Here is a 27335-nt window from a genome sequence, read left to right as displayed (position 1 = left end):
GGTGTTGCTACTGTTGTTACTACTACAACTATAAACTGAAGTTTGATGTTCGATGCACGTTCTCACATTCAAACGGTTTGTGGACAATGAAGCCCCGCCCACAAAGTCAGGCTCGAACAGACTTTTTCAAACCGCTCGACAATGTGTCCGACAACCAAATACCCGATTCACACGTTCGAACATCACTTCAAACACAGGTCTGCGAACCGCGTTCGACGAACAGTTTGACCGTGTAAACGCCCCCTTAAGAGAATAACCCTCCGAACCTCCGCGTTAATACCCCCTCAGGTAAATGAACGCACCCTACATAATAGACTTCGCCGCTAAACGCTGTGAGGCGAATCGAACATCACTAAGTAAAATGAGTAAACACTGAGACGGACTTCCAAGTAGCTGCTTCCAGAATAGACGGCAGTAAATAATTCCTGGGAAAAGGAAGATGAATTGGACATACTCCGAATACTGTGCGGTCGGGAAAATACAGAGCTGAAGACGACGAAGAACAACCCTGAGAAGCCCTCCGAAGTAACTAATCACATCCTCTGACAGTGGACGGGAAGGATTCGAGGAGACACAAGTGTGTGCGGAAGCGGAAGAAGTTTCGCAACCCTTGATAAACAGACTTTAATGCTCCCCCCGGACATAAAGGTATCTCCGCTGGATCACCAGTAATGAACACCTGCAGATAAAGACCAAACGAACGAGGCAGAGTTTTAACCTCCGACTCTGTCGTCGCCGCAAATTCCGGAAGACAGACAAATATGTATCATTCTCGCACAGGAACCCAACCTCGAAACTGCCTGAAGCTCACCCAACCCTTTAGCTGAAGCTAAAGCCGTAAGAAAAGGCAACTCTCGGTGTCTTAACGTTATAGTTTCAATAGGTTCAAAGGCAGGGAAAGCAAGATAAATATTGAAATACTTCCAGTAAGTCCCAATAGAGGGCGCCCGAAGTTGGCAAAAACAGGACGTTCAATCTTACAAGAACTTAATCAACGATTATCTTACTACTTGAAACTTCAGGAATGTGGAAACTAAATATACCGCTAATCGTTGAGTGGTAGTTAGCAATGGCCGAATACGAAAGACACTTGATTTTCCAGAGGAATAAAGGAAAATCCGCTATTTTGGCTATGGAAGGTCAAGAGATGGAATGACCTTCCTTACGACACTAACTTCTATACCATTCTAGCTGAACCTGGTAAGGCTTACGGGTTGACTTAAGGGGATCGGCCGCCTAAAAAAACCCAATAATCTTTAAAAAATTCGATTTGCTGAAAAAAATTCTATGGCTTCATATAGGGTTCAAGAATGTGTCCACGAAATATTATGCTAAAATTTGCCCGATTTCTCTAGTTATGGCCTAAAATGTAACAATAACTATATACCCATAAAACACCAGTAGCGCAAATGATTTAGTCTGGTATAGTTTTTTGCGATATATATTACGAAAACTTCCTTTGAAATGAAATGTATAATGTCAGTAATATCCTACTCGGCACGTTTTTAGTTATTCCTAAGTGATAACGCACACGTCATACCATGACGACCGACTGTTAGAGAGTTGCCTATAAACTTCCAAGCTAGAAGGAAGCCTTGACTGAACTCTGTATTTTCTGCGGTGTTTTTGTTTTTTCACCGTGCCTAAAAGGTCCAAGAGTTCACTTCATGCTTCTAGAATGCGGAAAAGCCAAGTGGAAAAGTCCAGGCGAGAAGTAGAAGAAAGAGTTCAAGAAATTAGTGCCATGGAGGGAATGGAGCGACGGAGAGAGAGAGAGAGTGTCCCATCAAACGAAAAGAGGCAGCGATCTCTGCTGACCAGAGACCAACCACATCCACCCCTAAACGCCTTTTTATTTGTTCGTCACTACCAAAGGGCAAAGATATTTTAGAAAAAGAAAGCAGTAGCTCTGGAGGCTGATACTATAGACAATCCTGAAAATAAAATGATCATAATAAGTGAAGCAAGACTTGATGAATTACTTGAATCACGAATCCCTAATTGTGAATGTAAAGTAATTCCCAGGATCCATTTGGCAAGGGATGGATTCGAGACACTAATAAAAAGTGTAGGCAACTATGATACCCTAGAGTAATACCTTGCAGCAAGATCAGACATGGGGGACCAGGAACCTAAAATTTATAAGAATGTGTCTTAGGCACATAAATAATCAATTAATATTCTTATTGATAATCATTTTGCATTAATTAATACCCAAAAATAAAAATTAAAACCATAGAATTAATTGTAACACAGTCTTTGAAGTCCCTTTTACTTTTTTTATGTAACTAAAACTTTGAAGGCCCGTTTCTCAAAACAAGTTTTTCGCCTTTAAAATGCATCTCCTCCCTTAGTATTAGACCAATCTAAATGAAATTTTAAATATAACATGGGGAAACATGGTAGATTAAAACAAAGCCGGGGATTTTTAATATTTTGAGTTTCTGATTTTTGGCAATTTTTTTCTGTAATTTTTCCAGGAAAATTTCATAAAAAAAAAAATTCATATCTCGAAAAATAATTGAAAAATCAAAATCCTGGCTTTGTATCGAAGGTCCATATGTGTTTTATACGTGGTTCAAATCTCATCCCTTAAAACCAAAAAGCAAAGGAGGAGATGCATTTTGAAAATGTCCATTTTTGGCCGAAAAATGCTCTGGCGTCACAAAACCTAAGGTCACTGAACAAAAATTTTTCCCCAGAAGTTCCACACAATATCCTTTAACAAACCCCCTATATATCAACAAACTGTCGTTAAAAAAGTCGGAAACCGGCCGATCCCCTTAATCTAAAAGAAAACTATTTAGGCACAGTTTTAGGGGGTCCGGACTGTTTAGCGGCTCTCTCTACAGTTGCCTTGCAACTAGGTCCAGCACGCGAGGGTTTGGAAAAGAACGGAAAGAATGCGGTCGTCTGTGAAGTAGTAGTTTCGCATTGGTAGGGACAACGGAACTTCCGTAGGGAGCTCTAGGAGTTCCGGAAACCAAGCGTGTTAGGGCGAGCTATTAGAGTCCAGGTCATCTTGACACTCTCCCGTAATTTCCCTATTACTTGATTAATGAGACCGGATGGAGGAAAGGCGTACACTTGCATGTGATTCCAACTTGTAACGTCACCTTGGTGACTATTGAAATAGGGATACCATTAGAGAAATAATCCGGAAGAAGATGGTTTAATCATGTCGCGAATAAGTCGACAGTTGCTGGTCACTTCCGGAGAACCTGACATATTACTTCCAGAGTCAAAGTCCACTCTCCCCCCTAATACCTGAACGAGAGCGACCTAGCGAATCTGCCCGTACTTTAAGACTCCCGATATAAATTGGGGAAGAAGATACACTTTCGTTCTTCGCACCCTCTCAGGACTATGTGCTATAGTATAGTATTGAGTTCTGTGAGCCTGTTCCCCTCCGAGTTCTTCAGATACGACACGGCAATTATGCTGTCGCTAAACATAGCCACTACTCTGTAGCGCACTAAGACTGAGAACAACTGAGGGCTTCCTTTACAGCATTGATTTTCCGAAGATTTATTGACTACTCTCGTTCCGAGGCCTGGATTCCTCCAAGGTTGATTCCCAACTTTGATCTGAGGCATCTGTGTACAGATGAACGTCAGGAAGAGGGGAGTCGATAGACCTTTCCCCTGTCAGATGCATTTCTGACTACCACAAACGATCCAACAGGCAAGAATCGCTCCCAACTATAACAGCGTTCTCGTTGTGGAAGTCCCAGCGATTCCTGAGACATACCTGAAGAGAGAGCGCATTCGGACATGAGACCGTGGAATTAAAAGAGAGAGAGAGAGAGACATTCTCCTTAAGAAGCTTCTCCAAGCTGGTAATGGCCGTTCCCTGTTGTACAGGAACCCTTCTATCTGTGAAGGACCGATTGAACTCTCTCTAGGGTTGTGAAAACCCTCAGAGGAAGAGAGAGAATCCGCTTACCGGAATATGTTAAGAATTCCATAGAATTCCCTCGCTCTTACTAGCTCCTCTGGAGAGGAGGCCAGTTAAACGATCGTCTAGATACTTCAACACTCTGTATCGTCTAGATACTTCAACGCTCTGTGTCGTCTAGATACTTCAATGCTCTGTGTCGGCTAGATACTTCAACACACTATATCGTCTCGATACTTCAACACTCTGTATCCTCGACTATGCATAATTGCCAACACCGGAGACACGAGTTAGAAGAAACCATGTTCGTCATACTGGCTACGTCATCATCCTTGAACAAGAATTAGCTAAGGCTAATGGTGTTCTAAGCAATCCCTCTTATGAACGTCCGGATACTGGGGGAAGATGACCAAGATAGAAATTTCGACTTTTCTTGCTCCAAACATCGTAGACGAAGCCAAAGCTTTCGCCTGGTGAGCCAAACCCCTCGAGATAAATAATTAGGCTGCCAACAGCCACGGATCCAAAGGGACATAGCCGTCACTCTTTAGAACCCGCATTATAATAACTTGAACCGCATCCAGAAAGAATGCGCAAGAGCCTCAGTCTGATTGCGCAACACACACCCCCAAGCACCTGCTTCCCTAAGAGAAGTCCCTACGAGCTGAAACGACGCCGGAGACTTAAACAGGAATGCCTCAACCGATTCGTTGAGGGGCAACCTGACGCCTGCCGAAGGATTACCTCGAACTGCGTAAGTCGTCCTACCCGGAGAGAGAAGAGAAGAGTGCTGTCTATTAGAAGCAACTACCGATGCCAAGCGAACATCCGCCTCCTCCAAGGCTTGGCTAACCCGATCGAACCAAACCAGCCAACACGAAAAAGAGGCAGGAGTTGGTTTAGTGTCATAAAAACCTCAAAATCGGGAGGTCCGGAGCTCTTGCTTGAGGGTACGATGAAGTAACATACTCAAGCCTGTGTCCGTAATCGTACTGATGGCAAGAGGACATTCTAAGTCCGCCAGAATCTCCTGCACCTACGGATAAGAATCCTGTTCAGCAATGTCCGAATGGTCTAAGACCGACAAAGGAGGAGGCACTGGACGAAGCCCCGGACAACGATGAAGAGTCCGCAATCGGACCAGCCTAACCAGAATGCTGCGCACCCGCACCTAATCGGGTACCCGGAGCTGAATCTGTATTGTTGGATCCGCCGGGAAGAGAAGGCTAAACCGATAAAAAAACCCGGAGCCGATTCCCCATTATTACCAAGGGGCAGACAAGTGAGAGTAGCCAAACCAACATTGTTAAATCTTGGGGGAGGATGCACAAACAAAACCGCTGTAGAGGGGCGGAAGAAGATGAAGGAGAGAGAATGAAAGAGGTAGAAGCTAGCCTCAGTTACCGCCACGGAAAATGCAGGCGATGAAAGCTGCGGACCACTCGAAGAAAGTACCGCATGCTCTGCCAAAACCGCGGAGCGCAAACCCGAACTGGAATCGACAGGAAGACCCTGTGAAATACCTGATGCTATCGGGACAGCCGCATGAAGCGGAAGCAAGGGGTTGCGCATACCCGAAGGGATGGAACAAGAGACCCCTGCGGCCAAAATTTGCCGAAAACAGGGTTTTTGCCTGTCTGGAAGCTCCTCCTACCGGAGAAGACTGTACTAAGGAAGGAAAAGGCGGGAGGCATAGGAATAGCAGATGCATAAAAAAAGTTACCTGAGAGGAGGAAAACCAAAATCGAAGGAAGAGGGAAAACAGAAGATGCGGAAGCCGCAGGAAAGGCCAGAGCAGAAGAAGAAAGGGCCGAAGAGGAGACTGAAAAGGGGGTAACAGAGAATGTGGGAGCAGGAGATGAAGCGACAGATAACGAAGAAGAAAACTTAGAACAAAAAGGAAAGAAGGTACACCGAATCTGGCCTCCCTAAATAATCCTGAAAACATATCTGACATGAATTCTGGACACTACTGTGTCACATACTCTCTAATGTTAGAGAAAACATTCGAGAAAAAAATATATCCTCTCGCCAAAGGTCTATACCCGTCGAAAAAACCCGCCATCTGTCTTATAACCCGCCACAGCCAATTGCAGGTCCCGCAAATTACTTTAGAAGCCGAAAGGACACACCATAATCCGCCTTACTAAATGGAGGAGTAGAAAATACAAGGAAGGGGGAAACTACAGTAGGAGATTTAGAAAACAGTAGGAAGTGAGATAGAAGCAAAAGCAGAAGGATTCTGCTCCACGTAACTAAAACATTGACTTGAGACTGAGCCAGATCGAAAGAAGAGATGGAGAAACTCTTGTCAGCGCACAACAAAAACCACTCGAACCCTAAACCAGAACCTGTTCACAAGAACGACACTGCACCGTTAAAACCTTCTCCTCACTACCAAACCTATCCTCTTTTATCACACCTAGATCTTGATCCTAACATTATCAACATTACATTTATCAATATTACAAGGGGGTTGGGGGATCCTTCACTGCCTGCTCCGCGCCGAGGGGGCCGGCAGACCCTACCCACTCGGAGGCTTGCGGTTCTGCCATTACCCTCAGCACCCGTTAGGGCTGGTTCTGGAACAGGCAGGGGAGCTGAAAAGGAAGAAGAATTAGACATCCTAATACTACTATTATCCCTATCTGAGAAATGTTGAAGAAGACTAGCTACTGAATTTTCCTTACTAATTGCAATCCTATCCTCTATCTGTTTGACTACCATTGAACTCGCTAAATCCATCAACTGATCTGTAGCAGAAGTCTGAGACACTGAGGCAACGAGAATCTGACCGACGTCTGCCGCCATTACGAGCCAAAGACTTGCGATGACGAATGTAATCATCCCTCTCTTGTGCCTTCCAATGGGAACACTCATCGCAATGAGTCTGACATCACAATTAACCTTCCTACATACCTGACGGAATGTCTATCGTGTCTCAAGGTACTCATCCGTCTGCAGGAAGAAGAAGCGATGAGCGCCAGAGTCCACCGTCGTAGACAGTCGAGGCCGACATCGAAGCGGATGGCACGGTAGTAGAAGGTGAAAAGTCTGTGACGCACAATCGAGACCGGGAACCAGCAAGTCCAAATCCAAAGGACGTTCCACGTCGAAGATATCCAGAAAATCCAGGAGAAAAACCGTTAAATCCAATCCAGGTCTTCACCACAAGTCCAAAATACAAAGAGAAGTCGGGCCATAGGATTAAAACCTCACACTGCAGAAGGAAACAACCTTTCAGCAGCGTGAACAAAAAGCAATTGACGAAAATGGGGCGTGTCGGCACACACCTGTGTCAGCGTTGCCAACTGTTTGTTATGGTAGCTCAAGTGACAAGATTTTACCTGCAGCGTTGGTAACGCTGGCTGTTAAAATTCCCACTATAGTGGGATGGGTAGTTGAGAGTTGTTTGGGCTAGTGGGATTAAGGGCTAATTCAGGTGTTCAGGGACTGTATTGCAATATATATATATTATATATATATATATATATATATATATATTATATATATATATATATATATATATATATATATATATATATATATATATATATATATATATATATATATATATATATATATATATATATATATATATATATATATATATATATATATATATATATATATATATATATATATATATATATATATATATATATATATATATATACACACACATATATATATATATATATACATAGATATATATATATATATATATATATATATATATATATACATTATATATATATATATATACCATTATATATATATATATATATATATATATATATATATATATCTGTGGAGCATCACTATATTGTGATCGAAAATAATGATTAAAAGCCACAATAATATAATTGATAAATTGTATATTTTAAGACACAAAAATATACAAAAAGGGGATAAAAACGAGGGGAGCTTTGACCGTTTGCGCAACGGTCCTCCTCTTCAGCCAACTGAATCAAAATACTAGTTTTTCTTATTAAAAAGACACGTTGAAAAGAATTTTGGTGATAGTGATCCAAGAAAACATTAAACTCTCTTTCAGTATTGGACTTGGCAGTTTTAAATGGCAGTTTATACATCTGTGGGTCATAAACCGTCGTGATCTTCTTAACGGCTGTCGTTCAGCGTCAGTGCTCACCACTGAATGACTAGGTGGTTCGTGGGTAAAGAACGACTTTCAGCATCGAATTTTGTTGTTTAGTCGATCCAAATGCCACTTCGACAACCAGTGCGGGAGAGATGAGGAAGACACAGTCGAAAGCTCCTCGTTTTTATCCCCCTTTTTGTATATTTTTGTGTCTTAAAATATACAATTTATCAATTATATTATTGTGGGTTTTTAATCATTAAATATATATATATATATATATATATATATATATATATATATATATATATATATATATATATTTATATATATATTGTATATATTTTGTGTCTTATAATATACAATTTATCAATATATATATATTGTATATATATATAATCATTATATATATATATATATATATATATATATATATATATATATATATATATATATATATATATATATATATATATATATATATATATATATATATATGTGTGTGTGTCTCACTTTTGAGGATGTGAGATGGTGATACTTTACTTCAAGACACCACTTTGTTGCATCCATTCTGTCAAAAATATGTCGTCCAATGAGGTCCTTTTTCTACTGAGACAGGCAACAGAAGGTTGTCCACCGTTATAATTAGGTACACACAGAGAGGCTCTTGTATTGGGTTTTCCATCAAACATTCCCATGGAAGCTCTACGCTTCTCAGAAATCTCAGGTTTTACCTCTAAGTAGCATGTAGATACTGCTAAGTTAGGTGCCTCACAAGACGCCCTCCTACTGACTACAGTTTCTGAGGTTATAGAGCTAAGTCTTCTTACTACTGCAGCCATTTTTCCTTGTTGTATTACTGAAGATAATGAGCAAGGTAATTCCACATTCCTGAAGGTCTGCAAAACGAAAATTTATCACTAGCAAAAAAAATAAGCATGTGAGCAAACTTGTAAACACAAATTAGCATTTACAAAAAAGTTAATGATTCTTCAATAAATATTAGTATTTACAAAAAAGTTAATGATTCTTCAATAAATAAAGATTTGCATAGCCGAGATAAACTATAAATTTAATTCCAACTTCATCAACCAAAATAAACTTTGAAAATTCATCTGATATTATGTAAATCTCAACAAAAAGGCTGGAATTAATATCAAACACCTGCTTATTCAATTGTATTTTTCATTCACATGCAGGCAGTGGAGAGTCAAGTAAATGTCATTATCCACCCAAAGCCTGGAGGAAACAAATATTATGAGAGAGGACAAACTTTTGCAAGTTTTGGCCTTCTGGATAGTTCAATGTTAATTTATACCCCATCATGAATATGAAGTTTTCTTAATAAAACTAATATTGTCATACTTACCTGAACACCTGCATTAGCCCCTGGTCACTGACCAGCCAGAACTACATCCCCATAATTTTACCCACAAAGTGGGTAATTAGCTGTCAGCGTTACCAACGCTACAGGAAAAATCTTGTCAAACAAGTTACCTGAGGTACCGTTGGCAACACTGCTGCAAATACCAGCAGACAGAGGCCGAGATCCCCAACTGAGTTATTCATTATTCAAACTGAAGTGGAAGGAGGGTGGGAATCACTCAGGTGTTCATGTATTACAATATTAGTTTTATTATGAAAACTTCATATTGCAATACACTCCCTGAACACCTGAATTAGCCTGATTAACAAAACTTTACAGGAGGTGGGTTCAATCTAATTCAGCCCGACCTGTCAACGGATAATAGCAGGTAACTCATTATCAGCCTACTATGCATAAATGAATGTGTTCTCACCTGGTTATTCAACTCGGTAGGTGAGGATGCCTGTAGAGAGAGTACCCCGACGTCAGTCTCGTGTCTAAGGTACTGTCTGAGTCAAGCTGCCTCCCATGTGGTATTCTATACCTCTCATGAATGGAGGGGAAAGACGAACCTCCCATGTGGCCATTTAAAGCCTCTCATGTATGGAGGAGTATGATGAACTTACCGTAGCTATTCAGAGCCTCTCATGTATGGAGGAGAAGTTGAGTGTGCAGGATCTCCAAGTTCTTGACCAGCCGCTGACGTCGATGACTGTGCAGAAGATGATGAAGAAAATAAACCCAACTGGTCATCCATATCTGCCTCCCTCAAAGCCCTAACAACAAATTAATACTCTCAATATGAACCCTGACCAACAGATATTCTTAAGTTCATTAGACTACCATTACTACACAAAATTCCCCTCTCCCTGACCTTACCCTATAATTATAAAATTGAGTTGGCCGCAACGAAAGGACCCAGTGAGTAAACCTTCTCCGAAGAAAACTGAAGAAGTGGCCATTCCCCCTGATACTGTGCGCCCTTGGACGCAAAGAACTTGAAGGCTCCGAAAGCGATGAAGAATGCTCCGATGCTTGACTAATAACCTCTTGCAAGAAGAAACTAATCGCATTTTTGGAAATGGAACGAGATGGATACTTAGGGGAAACAAATAAGGTTGTAGGATGAGGCAAAAGTTTCTTGATCCAAGCCAGATAAACTTCAAGAGCCCTCACCAGACATAGCAGCATTTCGGAAGCGTTGCCTCCTATGAAATCATCCAAAGACATGACTTTAAATACTCTGGGAAGAGGATTCGTTTCCGATTTGGATTTAGCAACAAATTCCGGCAAGTACAAAAGAAACGTCCTTCCTCGAAAAGGATACCATTCTAGACACTGCCTGCACCTCTTCAATTCTTCTTGCTGTAGCCAGAGCAACTAAAAATAATACCTTCTTGGTTAACTGCCTTAAGGACAATGACTCTAATGGTTCAAATGATGAGGCTCTTAACAAACTTAAAACAGACGCTAAAGCCCACGAGAGGGCCCGAAGCAGAAAAATTGGACGCTCTATTTTAAGAGATCTTAATAGCTCATGCAAAATTCTGCTGGTCGAAAGCTCAGGTAGATGAAACCGGAACCTGCTACTGAGCATATACCTATAACCAGCAATCGTAGAATAAGATAACTTCTTATTCTTTCTCAAAAACAAGAGGAAGTCTGCTATTTTCACCACTGACGGACGTGAAATACTATGGCCTTCTTTCCGGCACCAACTACGGTCCATTGCCCACCTGGCCTGGTAAAGTTTCCTAGTCGATCTTCTCAGAAAGAAAACAGTTGGCGAGCCACTGCCTTAGAGAGTCCTGAATGACAGGCTGCTCACTGGACAGTCTCCACGCAGCTAGCTTCAGCACGCGGAGGTTCCGATGGAAGTAATGGAAATGCGGCTGTCTGAGATCTTTTCTCTCTGGAAGGAATACTGGGACTTCCATCAATCTGTCCAGAAGGTCCGGAACCAAGGTCTTTGGGGCCAGAAGGGGCATATCAAAGTCATCTGCATGTTGATGCTGTTTCTAGGTTTGCTCAGAACTTCCTGGATCAGCCCAAAAGGAGGGAATGCATACACTTGCATGTTGTCCCAGGAGTGTAGCACTGCATCCGTCCTGCAGGACATGGAGTCCGCTACTGGGGAGAAGTAGACCGGAAGACGGAAATTTAATCTGGTGGCGAAGAGGTCCACTGTTGCTGGTCATCTCTTCAACAGAAGTTGCACTTCCTCTTGAACTAGAGTCCATTTGCCCCCAAGAACTTCCTGCGAACGACTCAAAGTGTCTGCCAAGACATTGAGTTTCCCTGACACGAACAGAGGGATGAGAGAAACTCTGTGGTTCTCGTACCAACAAAGAACTCTTTGTGCTATGCCGTTTAACACTTGTGATTTTGTTCCCCCCTCTTTCTTGAGATATGACACCGGCGTAATGTTGTTGCAAAACATCGCTACTGTCTTGCTGCTCACTTGATCTGAGAAGCAACTTAGAACCTCCTCTACTACTCTTAACTCTTTGAAATTTATGGACTCCTCTCGATCCAGATCCCTCCAAAGGCCTTGGGCCTGAGATTCCTCTAGGGTCGCACCCCAACCCCAATCTGAGGCATCTGTGTACAGATGAAAATCTGGCAAAGGGGAGTCCAATCTTACACTGATGGTCAGGTGATGTTCTTCTGAATGCCACCGAAGATCCTTCAGGCAAGAATCATCCCAGACTATGAATGCATTCTCTTCCCGAAAGTCCCAGCGATTCCTGAGACTCACCTGCAGAGAACGTATCTGGAGACGAGACCCTGGAACAAAAAGTGAGAGGGAGGACATACGACCTAGCAAGCTTTTCCACAGGCTCACTGGCTGAGCTCTGTTCGACAGGAATACCTCCAGTTGGCTTAGAATCGGCAGAATCCGCTCTTCTGTCGAGAAAGCCCTCAAAAGACGAGTCTGAATCGTCATCCCTAAATAAGTCCTTACTTGCGCTGGTATTAGTGCGCTTTTGTCTAAATTGACTCGAATTCCTAGAGTCTGACTTCGAGAGTTTGACACAAGTTCAGTAGGAAATCCCTTGCCTGCAACACCATGTCCACAGACGAAGCCTGAACCAACCAATCGTTGAGATATCTCCTCATCTGAAAACCCCGATGATGCATTATGTCCGAAATCGGAGACATTACCCTCGTGAAAACCTGAGGTACTGTAGTCAGACCGAAGCAGAGGGCTTTGAACTGGAATGTTCCAGATGGACCCCAAGAAACAAAGGAACTTCCGAGATTCCTGATGAATCGGAACTTGGAGATACGCATCCTTGAGGTCCACTGAAATCATCCAATCGTCTCTCCGAACTGACCGCAGCACCGACTGCGAAGTTTCCATGTGAAACTTCGTCGAGACAATCAACCGGTTGAGACCCCAGAGATCTATAATGGGTCTCCAAGATCCTCCTGCTTTTGGGGCCACGAAGATCCAGCTGTAAAAACCCGGAGAAGGGGGAGCGGGCTCTAATGCTCCCTTCTTTGAAAGGGCTTGGATCTCTGCCGTCAAAGCTATTCCCCTGATGGAGGATGGGGAATAACTGGGAAGATAAACCGGGGAGTCGGATAGGGGAGGTCGAGAATGAAAAGGGACTCGGTATCCTTCCCTTAACACTTCCACTACCCAAATAAGAATAAGTATAACTTAGTTTAACCAGACCACTGAGCTGATTAACAGCTCTCCTAGGGCTGGCCCGAAGGATTAGATTTACTTTTGCGTGGCTAAGAACCAACCAATTGGTTACCTAGCAACGGGACCTACAGCTTATTGTGGAATCTGAACCACATTATAGTGAGAAATGAATTTCTATCACCAGAAACAAATTCCTCTTGTTCTTCACTGGCCGGTCGGAGATTCGAACTTGCGACCAACAGAGTGGTAGCTGAGAACGGAACCCGCTCACCCAGCGCAGAACTTTTCCACTACCCAACTCTCTGCGCCCCACTCCTTTCAGATGTTCTAGAAGGGAGCAAGGCAACCTCCTACAGGCGCAGGCGAAGGGAATGTCTCCTACTTCTGAAAACCCTTCTTGACCGATGAAGGTTTCGATCCTGAGGCAGAAGTTGAAGTCTTGGAGGCAAAGCGGACCTTCTTCGGTGATCTTATGGGGGACTTGGAACAAGAACGCTTAGCCGGAGATGATATTCTGGACCCTTTAGGAGATCTGACACTTTGAGCTGCTACCCTAATCATAGCTAGTTTTGACTACTGCTGACGTCGAAGAGACAAAGTTTACCATAGAAGAGACATTCTCTTCCCTGAAAAGACTGTTGCCGAGTGCAAAGGGAGAACTCAACAGAACCCTCTTATGAATCTCCGGATAATGAGGTGGCAAATGATTCAAAAAGAAATCCCTCCTCTTCTTCCTAAAGAATGTCGTCCGGCCCGCAGAAATGTTTGCCTGGTAAGCCAACCCCATGGAAACTGAAGTGATGAGGTTATCAAACAACACTGGATCAGAAGTAGTATAACCATCCTGTTTAAGGAACCCCATTAACCTGGACAACATCCACACAGAGTGGGACAAAGCCTCTGACTGGCTGCAAAAGGTGTCCTCCAAGATACAAGCCTCCCTAGATGTAACTGAGACCAGACAATTTGACGTGGGAACTCGAGAGAAGAGCCTCAACAGATTTGTTGAGAGGGACCCTGACACCCACAGAAGGGTTACCAGCTACCTTATAAAGCCCCTTCCAAATAGGAAGCAAGGTTGAACCCTGCTTACCCGACCTGATAATAGCAGCCAACCTATAGTGTGCCTCCCTCAATGCCTGCTTGACTCGGCCAAACCAGACCAGATTCTTTGATGTTTGAGAGACTACTGGTTTTATTACAAATAGTGATTCGAACACCGCTTGATTTGGTTGAGTAGGCTCCTCCAGAGCCTTGGACCACAGATAAAGAGAATGGATAAAGTCCACCATCCGCTTATACTCATTCTCATTAGTTGGAGAAAAACTAATATCTGGTACTGGATCCTCTTCCTCAAAGGAACATTCTTTGTCCGATTGGTCCTACCAAACCGGAACAGGAAAAGAGACAGGCTGATCACTAGCAAACGCCGAACTCGAAATCCCGGAACTCATTGCACCTGGATGAGTGGGACCAACACCTGACATATCTGTCGTGAACCTATTCGAGCCAACCAAAGTCGGTTGCGCAAACCCTGCACCACCCAGCGACGATGACGCAACACCTGGGCCGGCCACACCTGGACGACAAACACCCACCCCTGAGAGCGAAGAAGCCACAACACCCAATCCACCCAAATCCGGACGAATCAAAACCACATGAGAACGGGAATCCGGAACTGAAATCACCCTGGTTAAGGAAGGAGGAAAAACTCCTTGATGATCCGGAATCAACCCAGAACCTACATTGAATGCCTTAGATAGAGGAACAGGGAAAACTGCAGGAAAAATTGAGAAAGAAGAAGACAAAGAAGAGGAGAAGAGGGAAGAAGCCACACTCGGAGTAACCACTGGAGCGCCTACCGCCGATGTTGGACAGGTGGAGAACATAGCAACTGGTCCGGAACTGAAAGGAGTTTTAAAAGGAAAGCTACGTGCTACCGCACTCAAGGTAACCGAAGGCGGCAAATTACTAGCTATCCTGGAGAACGGATAGGCTGAGGAAACTACCGGTGCTGAAACACTGAACTCTGGTGCAGGCGAACCACAGACTGCCGTAGCATCCGCGAGAATCGTGGAAGATACATTCCGGTTAGAACCCGTAAAGGATGAAAATAAGGAGTTGCTGGTGCATCCGCAGCCACCTGAGAAGCATCTAGATCGGATGCCTGAGAAACTACAGGATTCACAAAAGGAGATACACAAGACGGATCTGTTACAGGTAGCCCTCCTTTAACCCCGAAGAGAGAGAATATCACAGGGTTGACCCAAAGAAAAGTCTTTGCTCTGCTGAGTTAAAGGCAAAGAAACAGGATGAGGAAACAAAGACCCCGAAGAGCCCTCCGAAGAGTGGACTGAAAAAGAAGACTGAGACAGGGCAATGAAAGAAGGCTTAGAAGAAATTGGGGAAAAGGAAAATTCCAAAGCAGCCAAAGATGCCAGAGATTTCAAAGACAGAAAATGGACAGATTCTGTTCCCCCCTGATAATTCTGATAGACACCATTAGCAAATTCAGGAAAATTCTTTAAGACATGATCATGAATATTGGAGAACCCTAATTAAAACACTGCCTAACTAGTAATCTATAACCTTTAAAGAGACTCAACAAATCACCATTATATTCAGCAACATTGAAAATCCGATTGCCAGAATTACCACCACCGCAAGACGAGAGAAATTTAACCCCTGAAAGAAAAGGAACCTTTGAAGAAGAAGGAGCATTCTCCAAAATTTCAGAGCTAGATTCATCAGAAACCAAATCTGAATGACCCTCCGCGGATTTGGAAACCTCGTGTTGCAAAGAGCACGAAGTAGGAAATAAAACCGAAGATGGATCTAAATGAGAGGCCGAAATATCAGCGACCCCAACCAAACCTGAACCCGAAGACTGCACCTTCAACTTCTCTTCCTGAGTACTTGCTAACGTACTATTCCTATTCATCTGTGTCATTCCTAATTCTAAATCAACCTTAGAACTTACGCTTTTAGAGGGAAGGGGGAAATCCGCATGGGGAGGGGGCACAGATCCTACCTTCGAGGTTTGCAGTTCTCCATGACCCCCGCCACCCGTTAGGGATGGTTCTGGAACAAGCAGGGGGCTGAAAAAGAATGATTAGAATCCACAACACTAATACTACTACCACTATCTTTAATTTCCGTTAATTTAGTCATAAAGCTAGAAAATAGACTAGACATCCTAGCTGATAACTTGCCTTCTAACTTCTTGAATAATTCAGGCTCTAACGCTTCCTTATCAAGAGCCTGTACCTCTACGGCTGGTTCTGACCTACGCTTACTCTCAGAAGCTGAGGGTTTCCTGTGCTTTACATAATCTTCCATCTACTCTACTGACCAAGATCTACACTCGTCACATCTTAGGCTGACATTGCATTGACTCTTTCTACATGAAATATACAAAGAATGTCTGTCATGTCTGAGGGTACTCATCCTACACTTGCAGGCCGTGCATAATAGATGAGCAGAAGCATCCTCAGCAGTAGAAAGCGCGGTCGTTAGGGCTGTAGCAGAAGTGGAAGCAGTGGCGCTAACAGACGGGGGCGTCTTCCTGTATGATTTATCTATCTCAAAGTCCAAAAAAAATTAAGCTAAAGTCAAAATTGGGAGAGAAGATCCATACCCAGTCGAAAAGTACAAATCCAGGAGAAAAGGACCGATGAAAACGGTCCAAGTCGTTATCTGGTATCCAAAATATTTATATGGGGGTCGGGCTAAAGACCAAAAAAAGTTTGCCGATGCAGGACACATCCAACCAGCAAGGCGAACTGATAACAATTGGGGATCTCCGCCTCTGTCGGCCGGTATTTGCAGCAGCGTTGCCAACGGTACCTCAGGTAACTCATTTGACAAGATTTTTCCTGTAACATTGATGCGCTGACAGCTAATTACCCACTTTGTGGGTAAAATTATGGGGATATAGTTCAGACTGGTCACTGACCAGGGGCTAATTCAGGTGTTCAGGGAGTGTATTGCAATACTAACTCTAATGCCAAGGCAGCATGGTCTAAATTTTTAAATGAAATGGATGTAATTATGAGGCTAATCAAGTTCCACCATGAAAAAATAACTGGCTTTTTATTCCAATGGGCCAACACAATATCAGTAAAATGAATTCCTCAGTCTGACTCATTTTCCCTATCAATGCATGAGAGAGTGCTCTTGGAAAGTACAAGTCTTGAACAATTTTTTGACCAGTAGACTGAAAAAATGAAAAGGTTGTTTCTATGTGTAAAAATAATTTCTCCCTGGGTGTGAAACACAAACTGACCTCTGCAGTACTTTATTTTTACTGCATTTGCACTGTAACTCAATACATGCAAGAAATAAACAAATATGGTTTACTTTTCCCTTCAGCCACTTAACAGTATGAAAGGCATTGCTTACTTATTCCCATATATCTGAGAATTTTTAGGATCAGTGACCTTTCAGAATTCAGCTCCAGTTTGTGATGGTAAAGCCATCCCTTTCATGGAAGATGCAAAACACATTTTAAGGAAATAAAACTGCCTTTCTTGAGCTGAAAACATGATTCACCTATGTTCTGGTGTATGCTTTGAATGTTCCTGAGGTTAATTTAGTTAGCAAATGAGTTTTACAGATACTGTACTGTTCTGGACTCCCCTTATATCCTACAACTTGGAGGACCACAGTGAGAAAATGAGGTTTTTAAGAGTGTGAAAATACAAGGATGGATTCAAGCAAACCCAACCTAACCATACCAAACCTGGGGGCTTACTTAGCTGGCCGGGGCTTCATCTCCCCTGGATCCCAAACCTGAACCAACCTAGGGGGCCAGGTCCTTACCTAGCCAAGAAGGGGAGCTCCCTGGAATCCCCCACCTCACAAAACCTAGGGCACACCATAAATCAAAATACAGTAATACCCCAAACTTGTGCAATCTGAGTTGCATGAATTCCCAGACACGCGACCTTTTCATTGGAACCTAACTAATTGTCAGATACGTGAACATCTGCGAACACTGAGAAACCCTGCAAAAGTGTTTATATTTAATTTTTTAAGTAATAACTGATAAGTTTTCAAGCTTTTATGTGTAAATTAAATAACATTAAATAATAAAAGTAATAATTTCTCTCTCTCTCTCTCTTACTGAGATGAGAGAAATTTTATGGTATAGGTATACGAGGGTAAGTCAAAAAGATCCAGGAAAAATTCAATATACTCTTTATTTAAGGAAATTCAAGCATCATTTTTCTACATATCTACCATCTAACTCTATACACTTTTCAAGGCGCTGTTTCCACCTCTGCAACCCTTCTTTGTAGAAATTTGGGGCCTTTCTATTAAACCATGTTGAAACTGCATGTTTAGCAGCATCCAAAGATTCAAACCGGACTCCTCTTAAGTGTTCCTTGAGTTTTGGGAACAGGAAAAAATCTGAAGGAGCAAGATCAGGACTATAAGGAGGATGTGGAAGAGTTTCCCACCTAAATTTCCGTAGGACTTCTCTTGCAACCCTTGATGAATGTGCTGGAGCGTTATCATGATGGAACAAAATTCTGCGGTGCAACTTTCCTCGACGTTTTTAGCCAATGCAGTCTTCAGTTTTTGCAAAACACCTTTGTAGTAGTTCCCGGTGATTGTTTTTGTCCTTCAAGGAAATCAATCAAAATCACTCCTTTGGAGTCCCAAAACACTGTTGCCATAACCTTCTGGGCAGATCTCGCCACTTTGAACTTCACTGGTGCAGCTGAACCTCTTGGTAACCATTGCTTTGATTGAATTTTACTTTCTGGGTCATATTGATGGATCCAAGTTTCATCTCCAGTAACAATCCGGTCAAAAACTCTTATTCATTTGATTCAATCTTCGTTAAAACTGCAAGAGAAAGTTCAGCTCTTTGATGCAGTTGGTCTTGCGCGCAACGCTTTTGGGACCCAACGTGCTGAAAGTTTACTCAAACCAAGATTTTCATTTAAAACTGAAAATGCAGAACCATGGAGATCCCAGTTTCATTAGCTATCATATCGATAGTAATCCGACGATCTTCATCCACTAAATTCTGCACCAAAGCCACAATTCTTTCATTTTTTTGCAGTCGATGGTCTTCCCTCTCTTGGGTTGTCTTTGAGGTCCTCCCGACCATCCTTAAATCGCTTTATCCAATCATAAACAACTGATTTAGATGGAGAAGAATCTCCATAAACTTGTTGCAAAGCTTCAATAATCTTTCCTGGTTTCCAATCAAGCTTGGTCAGGAACTTAATGTTAGCTCTCATCTCAAAATTTTTATTTTCCATGGGTTCAAGAAGTTACTTTTCTGAAGCAGATGTTAACACCACGGTAGCAAGAGGATGACTGAGGTAACAAGTCTATATGGATCACTACATCACAGATAATTGTTTACCAAGTATTTGGTTGTTTCATTCCTGTGTAAATACATCATTCAACAATTTTTCCTGGAACTTTTTGACTTACCCTCGTATGTTTATTTGTTTTCTTTACCTAATAATAAGTACTGATTTTCAAATATTAATAATAATATAATAATAATAATAATAATAATAATAATAATAATATAATAATAATAAAAATACAACTGTAATTGCAAAATTTGCATGTGATACAGATTTTAAACAAACAATTATCTTCCCCTTATCTTTTGTAGGGAGCTCGAAGGCAAGCTGTCAGACATGTCGATTCAACATGACAAGAAAGGGGAGTGTTGCTGATTAGCGGGTCAAAGCTTTCTTATGTAATTCTCTCTCTCTCTCTCTCTCTCTCTAATAATTCATAAAACATTTCACTCAAGTAAAGACACCTGTTCTCTCTCTCTCTCTCTCTCTCTCTCTCTCTCTCTCTCTCTCTCTCTCTCTCGTAGTTAGCGCTCTGCTAGGCTCGAGTTCGAGTCTCCGACCAGCCAATGAAGAATTAGAGGAATTTATTTCTGGTGATTGAAATTCATTTCTCAGTATAATGTGGTTCGGGTTCCACAATAAGTTGTAGGTCCCATTGCTAGGTAACCAATTGGTTCTTAGCCACATAAAATAAGTGTAATCCTTTGGGCCAGCCCTAAGAGAGCTGTTAATCAGCTCAGTGGTCTGGTTAAACTAAGGTATACTTAACGTAGTTACCGCAACCTATGTATTAATGTTTCTCTGTATGTCTAATTGTACAGTAGATAATTTCAAATTTATCTAATTTTACCTGTACTGTCTACAAACTGTAAATGCACTGTACTAAAACAGACATAGAGCATTTCAGAACAAAGAGAACGAGATAGAAATAATAATTTTTAAAGTAAATTGTATTTTTCCTAACTATACAAACCCGAGGTCCTATACATTAGGAATTACTTTCAGGCGTAGGCTGGAAACAGCCGTTAAACTCTTGAGCAAGGTGGTTAGGCAGTAACTACCGCCAGGTAGGCGGGGATACCCGCCTGCCCGGATGTAAACATTCCAGTTTGCCTTTCGGTCCAGGTTCAGGGAGGGAGGAATCTGAGTGAGTCTCCTGAACTGACTGGAGTTCTGCACACCTGGGTTACTCCTCCTGGTCGAAAGAGCGAGGAGGAGTACCGTGCCTCTGACACATTGATCAGAGTGTAGGAACTGCAAGATCAAATGTCAGATACTGGACCTTTTTGCATGAGTGAGGAAACGTAACTCCTACGAAATAGGCTGGAAGGATCTTAGAGTCAGAGGCAGTAAGGAAAAGCCGAGATATTGTTCCCTTATTGCCAGTCTCTCCTTCCTCCCCTTGCTAGAGGAAGGAGTGGAATTGCTTCTATGATTCTATAAGAAAAATAGAACGGGTGCTCTATGTGTAGTCTTACTGCATCAGTGCCAGTTCCAGCAGCTATTGGTTCGAGTCCTATTCTCATCCCTAAGGAGGAGAAGTTGGAGGACAGGGAAGGAGGAGGAAGAGAGGCCAGTCACTCTCGGAATCCTTCTCACTTCCAGAACCAACACCTTAGGCGAGATGCTACTCATCCTCTTGAAGGAGCCAGGTAAGACAACACAACTTGTTGAGCAGCCACCACAGAACCAAGGAAAAGGGTTCCAAGGGCCTGTGGGCAAGACCGAAGGAAGAAGACAAGAGTGTGGTCTAAGAGACCACGTCTTGCTTCCAGACCGACAGAAACTTCTGGAATGCGAGGGATGGACCAAGCCATCGACTTCGTGAGCTCTCGGGTGAAAGGTACCGGTATCGTCATCGTCAGCTGCCAAGTACCTCCTTTGATCGCTTCACGAAGTCAGGAGGAAGATGTGTCTTCAAACACTTCTTCCTTGGGAGAGACAGTACTAGCGAAAACGTTGACGACATTCAGGTTAGGAATGTCAAGCCTTTCAGAAAGTACCACAGCTCCCAATAGGACAAAGTAACGAATGATCTGGATCATCGACACAAAGTCCAAGGAGGAGGGGATCAAGAAGGACTCGAACCCGACAGTAGATGCCAATGGATTCGGAGTCCACCTACGACATCTGAGAAGGAGTCGAGGTATGATCCCCATCCCTGTTCTTCCATCTTCTATGCCAAGGCCAGGGTAAGATGAGAGATGGTCCTAAGAGGGCATATCTCTATCCGACGACTCTTGTAAGGCGTGTGCAGAGCACGGACAGGAACCCTAAACGAGAGTCGCATGCCACCCAGGAAACAGTTCCCTGGGAGAGCACAACTGAAGAAGCTTCTTGTCCGTAGCTAACTCTCGACTGAGGAGACGAAGGCTACTTCAGATAGAAGACTAGGTCGCAAGGGCCTACGTTCTTCACAAGTGAAAGGGAGAGAAGCAACCCACAGCAGAGAAGACGAAGTCCAGACTTGACGAGCGACTCTGACCCAAGAAGAAGTTCCGACAACGACACCACCAGCGAAGACGGATCCAGTCCCTGGAACAGTGTTGCAGAGGACTTCAAGGGATATCCAGCTATATCTGTTTCTGCTCGGTGAGAAAGCCTGTGCTTGCAAGGAAGGCTGGAAAGTCTCCCGGTCCTGAACACAGGGATGTACTGCCTCAAGAACCGCTTCTTGTGTAGCTGCTACAGGAGGCTGGGTCAAGCGGAATTCTTCTCGATGCCTCAGCAATCAGGTCGGATGAAGGTGAAGTCTTCAAGTATTTGTCTGTAATTCGGGGTGAGCAATGTTTGTGAATGCCTAGCGAAACGGACAAATACGGGTGGGAAAAAAGGTTGATATCAAGTTTTCACCAAAAGACAGCATGCCTCATCGGAGCGGCCCCTGGTCTGGTATGAAGGAGCGAGAAAAAACTACCGACTTGTGTGCATGGAGGCAACAGAAGGACGGCAGGGATTTCTCAGTCGAGCAGTCCCTGCATGAATCTTCGTGAAGAGAGAGTGAGCAGCATGTTCCATCCCAATCACTCAAACCCGAGGCCAGGCTTGCCTACCAATACATCCCCACCAGGAATGCATCTGGTTAACTGAGCTGTCAAGTGTGCAATAGAACAACACTCGAGTACCTGCAAATGTCGAGATGAAACAGGAGGAAAAAATGTTTGCCTCTTGTTTGTCGGCAAATGCCACTACTGTGGTTTTGTTGTTCAACGAAACCAGTGAGTGCCGCAAAACCCATCCTGAATTCTCGGGTGGCCAAAAGGCTGCCCTGAGCCCAGAACGGTGATGAGAAGGTACTAATCGTCTCGGTCACACAAATTCAAGACAAGGTCTTACCAGTGTGTGCCTATTCCTCAATCTGTGAATCCATAAGTAGACACAAGATGTGAGGGGAGTATGCAAACATATTCGAAGGTTCCTTCAATCAAGCATTAGCCGAACTCTTTCCTCATACATCGAAGAGGAAAGAACGGAGGAAAGGAAGCAGACTTCCATTCTCCACCATGGGGAAGCTTCTGCAAGATGACAGGGTACCGAGACAATTAGCTCTAGCCAGGCTGGCATTTCCTGAATCGGGAGCACGGGAGAGGTGGCGGGATGGAAGTTCGATAGAAAGAATTGCCGAGACCTAAGGGAAATAGATACTTCTCCTGAAGGAATCCATTCCCAGGTCTAGGCAATGTCGCTGCCAGTTCCAGAGACTCGATAAGTATCATTTCATCCAGGCATCAGCAGTTGCAATCTTCTTCTGAAGCCTAGGACTTCTTAGCTAAGGAGTTGACAGGGAATGGCTTGAATTCAAGGTCGAGTTGTGATGACTATGACCCAAAGTTCTTGGCCATTGTCCAAAGGACAAGTCAGTGCCCTGGTGCGAACCTTGATTACCGGGGTATCTGACAAATCTCTGAAAGAGAAAGGCAGAACCAGTAAGGGAGATATGCCTCTTGCAAATCACATTGTCAGAACAGGCTAATTTTACCTTGAAATTTTTAGCATTGATTACTTCGGCCACACTACCTGGCAACCACTCAGCTCCGATGCCAAAATTTTTAAAGAAAATTCCATCACCCACTAGAAATTTGGATTTAAAATCAGAGTTTTTAGCCTTCTCAGGGCTAGTTAGAGGAGGTCTTAAGTGATCAAGAGCAGATCTAAATGCCCTGCCAAACAACAATTCTGCTGGTGAGCATCCAGTACTAGAATGTATCGTACATCTATAATGATACAACAGTCTACTTAATCTTAAACTAATATCACCTGATGAGAATTTGATGAACAATCTTTTGAAAACCTGAACAGCTCATTCGGCCAGGCCATTTGACTGAGGGTGATAAGGGGCACTTAGTGTGTGACAGATTTTATTAGAATCCATGAATGATTTGAAATCTTTTGAGATAAAGCAGGGCCCATTGTCTGATACGAGCTCTTCAGGTAGACCAAATCTACAAAAAGTTTTCCGTAATAATTCTACAGTTTTAGATGAGGTTAAGTGCTTGGAAGCATGGACATCCAGAAACTTACATTTGGAGTCAATAATAATGAGAAAATAAAACCCCTCTAATGGGCCACACCAGTCAACATGGAGCCTCTGCCACACAGAATGGGTTGCTGGCCAACTAGATGGTTTAACACCTTTAGGACTACTATTTGCAAAGCACTCCGCGCAAGATTTAGTGACTAGATCAAGGTCCATGTCAATATTAGGCCAAAACACCACAGTTCGCGTGAGTGACCTCATAGCACTAGTACCCGGATGACCATTATGGAGTTGCTTCATAACAACAGCTTGATGCACTTCTGGAATAACTAGTCTGTTACGATATAACAACAATTCATTGTGTACTGACAGTTCCTGCTGTATTTTCACATACGGTTCCACTTGCGGATTAACGTCTTGTTAATTTCCTCGGAAACCCGAATCGTACAAAGTCCTTCACTTGAGATAAAATAGAACCTTTGAGTGTTGCTTCCTTAAGTACTTCCACAGAAAGTTCTTCAAATTCATTCACCATACTAATGAGTTTAACAATTTCATTTGGTACCTGAAATTTAACTGTGCTATCCTCTATAGGTAATCTTGATAAGCAATCTGCTATAGTATTCTTATTACCAGGAATATGTTCAATTGTGTAATCAAAAGACAAAAGAAGGTCAGACCATCTTATCAACCTTGCATTTGCAATTTTAGTTATGGTTTTACTGGGGTTAAAAGTATGAATCAGGGGACGATGGTCAGTCCTCAGCAGAAAATGTCTCCCAATCAAATATTTAGCAAACTTTTTTAGAGCAAAAACAATAGCCAGTCCTTCTCTGTCAATTTCAGTGTAATTCATTTCAGTGGGTGTCAACTTCCTACTTCCAAATAAGCATTCTTGAGATCAAGTCTAGTATAATACTTATGCCCAGATACATTGGAAATTAATTCTGACATATTAGGTAATGGGAATTTAGATTCATGAAGAATTTCATTTATTTTACGAAAATCCCCACAAACCCTAAGGGATCCATTCTGCTTCCTGACAGTAACAATAGGTGCGGCATACTCTGAAAATTCTACTCTTTCTATAATCTTATCATTTTCTAGCTCTTGCAGCACACTCTCAACCTCGCTGCGTAACGTCAGTGGCACCGTGCGGGCCTTCTGAAAAACAGGAACATGACCAACTTTAGGATACAATCGAGCTTGACAGTTCTTAATAGGTTTCAAACTATCTACATTATAGTCTTCTACATTTAACTGATGGACATTAATTATATTGCATTTAACTATTAAATTCATACCAATCAAATTATTTGGAGAGTCTGACCCAACAACTATGAATTCAATGTCTGAATGATTTTGTTGTTTGTACTGAAAATTTGAAACTTTGACCTTCTCAAATACTTTAATTGGCACTTGGTTATAAGCCTGCAATTTAGTTCTAAAGTTCAGTAATGTACAATTTAACTCCTCAAAATCATCATACTTCAATGTGGAAATAGCTGAACCGGTGTCAATCTCAGATAAAAATGGCTTATGATTCAATTGACAACTAACAACATAAGACTGAACAGAACTTTTGTTTACTATACAATTTAAATCAAGTGACTCTTCATCATTGGATTCCTCTTCTTGGATTATAACCTCATGAGTCTTCTTCGAATGGGGTTTTGTCATTTGCAGCACTCTTGCCTCTTTCTTTGCTGGTGACGATGCTTGGCCACTGAACACCCTGTCATTGGAGTTGCTCTTCACGTTGCACTTGCACACTGATGCTACATGGCCAGGCTTGCCACACTCGTAACAAGTAGCATTTCTCAGACGACAGTCCCGTTCCGAATGGCTCATCCGGCCACAGACCTTACATTTTTCTCTTCTTAGCCTATTAACACTTTGAACCTCCTGTTCCTGATATGCTGCTTCTAGATTGGATAAGGTGGCCAATAAATCCCCTACTGTATTAGTGTGGTAATCAAAATCTGATAACTTGGTGGTGAAATATGGTTCACTACGAGCAGCGAGGAACAGTTTGTATTTAAGAAATTCTTCCTTGTTTCCAAAGTCACAAAGTTCAGCTAACTTATTCAAATCCTTGAAGAATAAATTATATGTTTCTTCTTTTAATTTATTTCTGTCTTGGAATTCAGCCAAATGTTTGACAATTATCTTCTCAGGTTAGTTTTCACTTCGGTCAGGGAGAGGGCTAACGCCCACCCAGGAGCAATCAAAGCAACAATATCATCAAAATATTGAGTTGGAATGTGAGTTAAGATCAAGCTTACTTGACGAGATTCATTCTTGATCTCTTGGGCTCGGAAAGAAACATTTATTAATTCCAACCAGTTATCTAAGGACTGTGACTCTGGCACAAACTTCGGGAAACGGTCTGCCATATTCATAGGCTACCCTTAGGCTAAGCATGCAATTACTAAAAGTAAACACTTGAAATAAACCGGGCAACTAACATTAGGGATGCCAATGTTCAGTTAAACATTAGGCTAAGCCGTACTGCAGATTTCCTCAATCACCAACACTGAATTTCAGTAAACTTAGGTTACCTGTGTGGAGGCAGTAGTAAAGGAAGGCATTTCATCCACGAATCCCATCCTCGTCGCCACTGTCATAACTTAAGGCTTTCGTGGGCTTAAGGTGGATTAAATACATACTTCGTGTAAAGTACTCACGTTTATTGTCCCTTCCCTATGGTACAGGTTTACATCTTAATATACTACACCTAGAGTTATTGCCATGATCTAGCTGCCCCTCTTGTTTACTCTTCTTCATCCTTCCTTCCTTTTTGACCGGGCCCCGCCAGCGTTACAAAATAGGAAAAATAGTAATGTCTCTCTTTATCAGGGTTATAAAATAATCAATATTAGAAATGATATGTGCTTGCATGCTGGCCATCCTGGAATGCTATCACGCATGCAAAGTGTTATAGGGGAGGTTTTGGTAAAAAGCGGAGTTACCGCCACCCGTCTAAGTAACGCAGCCTGCTAGGTTGGGTTAGGTTAGGGTATGTTAGGTTAGTACAGTAGTACAGTCCCTTTAATAATAGGTTTTCTTAGCCAATCCCTTCTTAACCATATGGCTCACTAATGACTCACGCATGCGGGGCACCATTCCATAAGAACAACATGGCACTGCAGTGAGTGCGGAGTTACCTTGTAGCTTTACCGAAACCCCTTCTGTCAGAATCAGGTGGCGTGCAGGGCCCTTGTTTGGTTACATACAATACTAAATGGGTTATCCAACCATTTCCGATAAACATCGACGTCAGATTCAGCCAAATCACTTCATAAAATTTAAAAAATAATCTGTATTTCACATCTGCGCTCGTTTACAGTTTTAAGTGTGCAAAATATGCTACATGGTTGGCTAGGACTAGAGGATAGGCCTAAGCTGGTAGGCTAATGAGAAATGGAACCGATTGCCTTTTAAGCTTTTAACTTATTAATGAACTAAGACTAGGCTACATTAATCTATCATATTTATTTCGTCAT

The 27335-nt window shown here is 42.4% G+C and overlaps 2 protein-coding genes across 2 annotated transcripts in view; both read right to left on the bottom strand.

Annotated features, from left to right (window-relative positions):
• LOC136855124 (uncharacterized) overlaps positions 1-27335 on the bottom strand; it is a 174356-nt gene that overhangs the window by 146683 nt on the left and 338 nt on the right. The window contains exon 2 of the mRNA XM_067131979.1: positions 8543-8898. Within this exon, the coding sequence (XP_066988080.1) occupies positions 8543-8841 (299 nt within the window). The 5' untranslated portion in view covers positions 8842-8898. The remainder of the gene's footprint in view (positions 1-8542; positions 8899-27335) is intronic.
• Positions 11560-13581, bottom strand: LOC136851148 (uncharacterized). The gene is made up of 2 exons (XM_067125110.1): positions 13403-13581; positions 11560-12907 (listed from the first exon to the last, which is right to left on the bottom strand). The coding sequence occupies exons 1-2, from the start codon at positions 13579-13581 to the stop codon at positions 11560-11562; spliced, it is 1527 nt and encodes a 508-aa protein (XP_066981211.1).

The sequence above is a fragment of the Macrobrachium rosenbergii genome, chromosome 3, assembly GCF_040412425.1.
Source record: "Macrobrachium rosenbergii isolate ZJJX-2024 chromosome 3, ASM4041242v1, whole genome shotgun sequence".
In the NCBI taxonomy this organism is placed as follows: Eukaryota; Metazoa; Arthropoda; class Malacostraca; order Decapoda; family Palaemonidae; genus Macrobrachium; species Macrobrachium rosenbergii.
Note: the sequence above shows the minus strand (reverse complement) of the source record. Positions and strands in the feature narration are given on the sequence as shown.

Bases quoted from the DNA above. Each gene is read 5' to 3' on its own strand.
- LOC136851148 (XM_067125110.1), bottom strand. From the start codon at position 13,581: ATGATTAGGGTAGCAGCTCAAAGTGTCAGATCTCCTAAAGGGTCCAGA. The intron at 12,908-13,402 runs GTAGGAGACATT...ATCCTCCATCAG, and splicing joins GTCAAGAAGGGTTTTCAGAA to GGGAATAGCTTTGACGGCAG.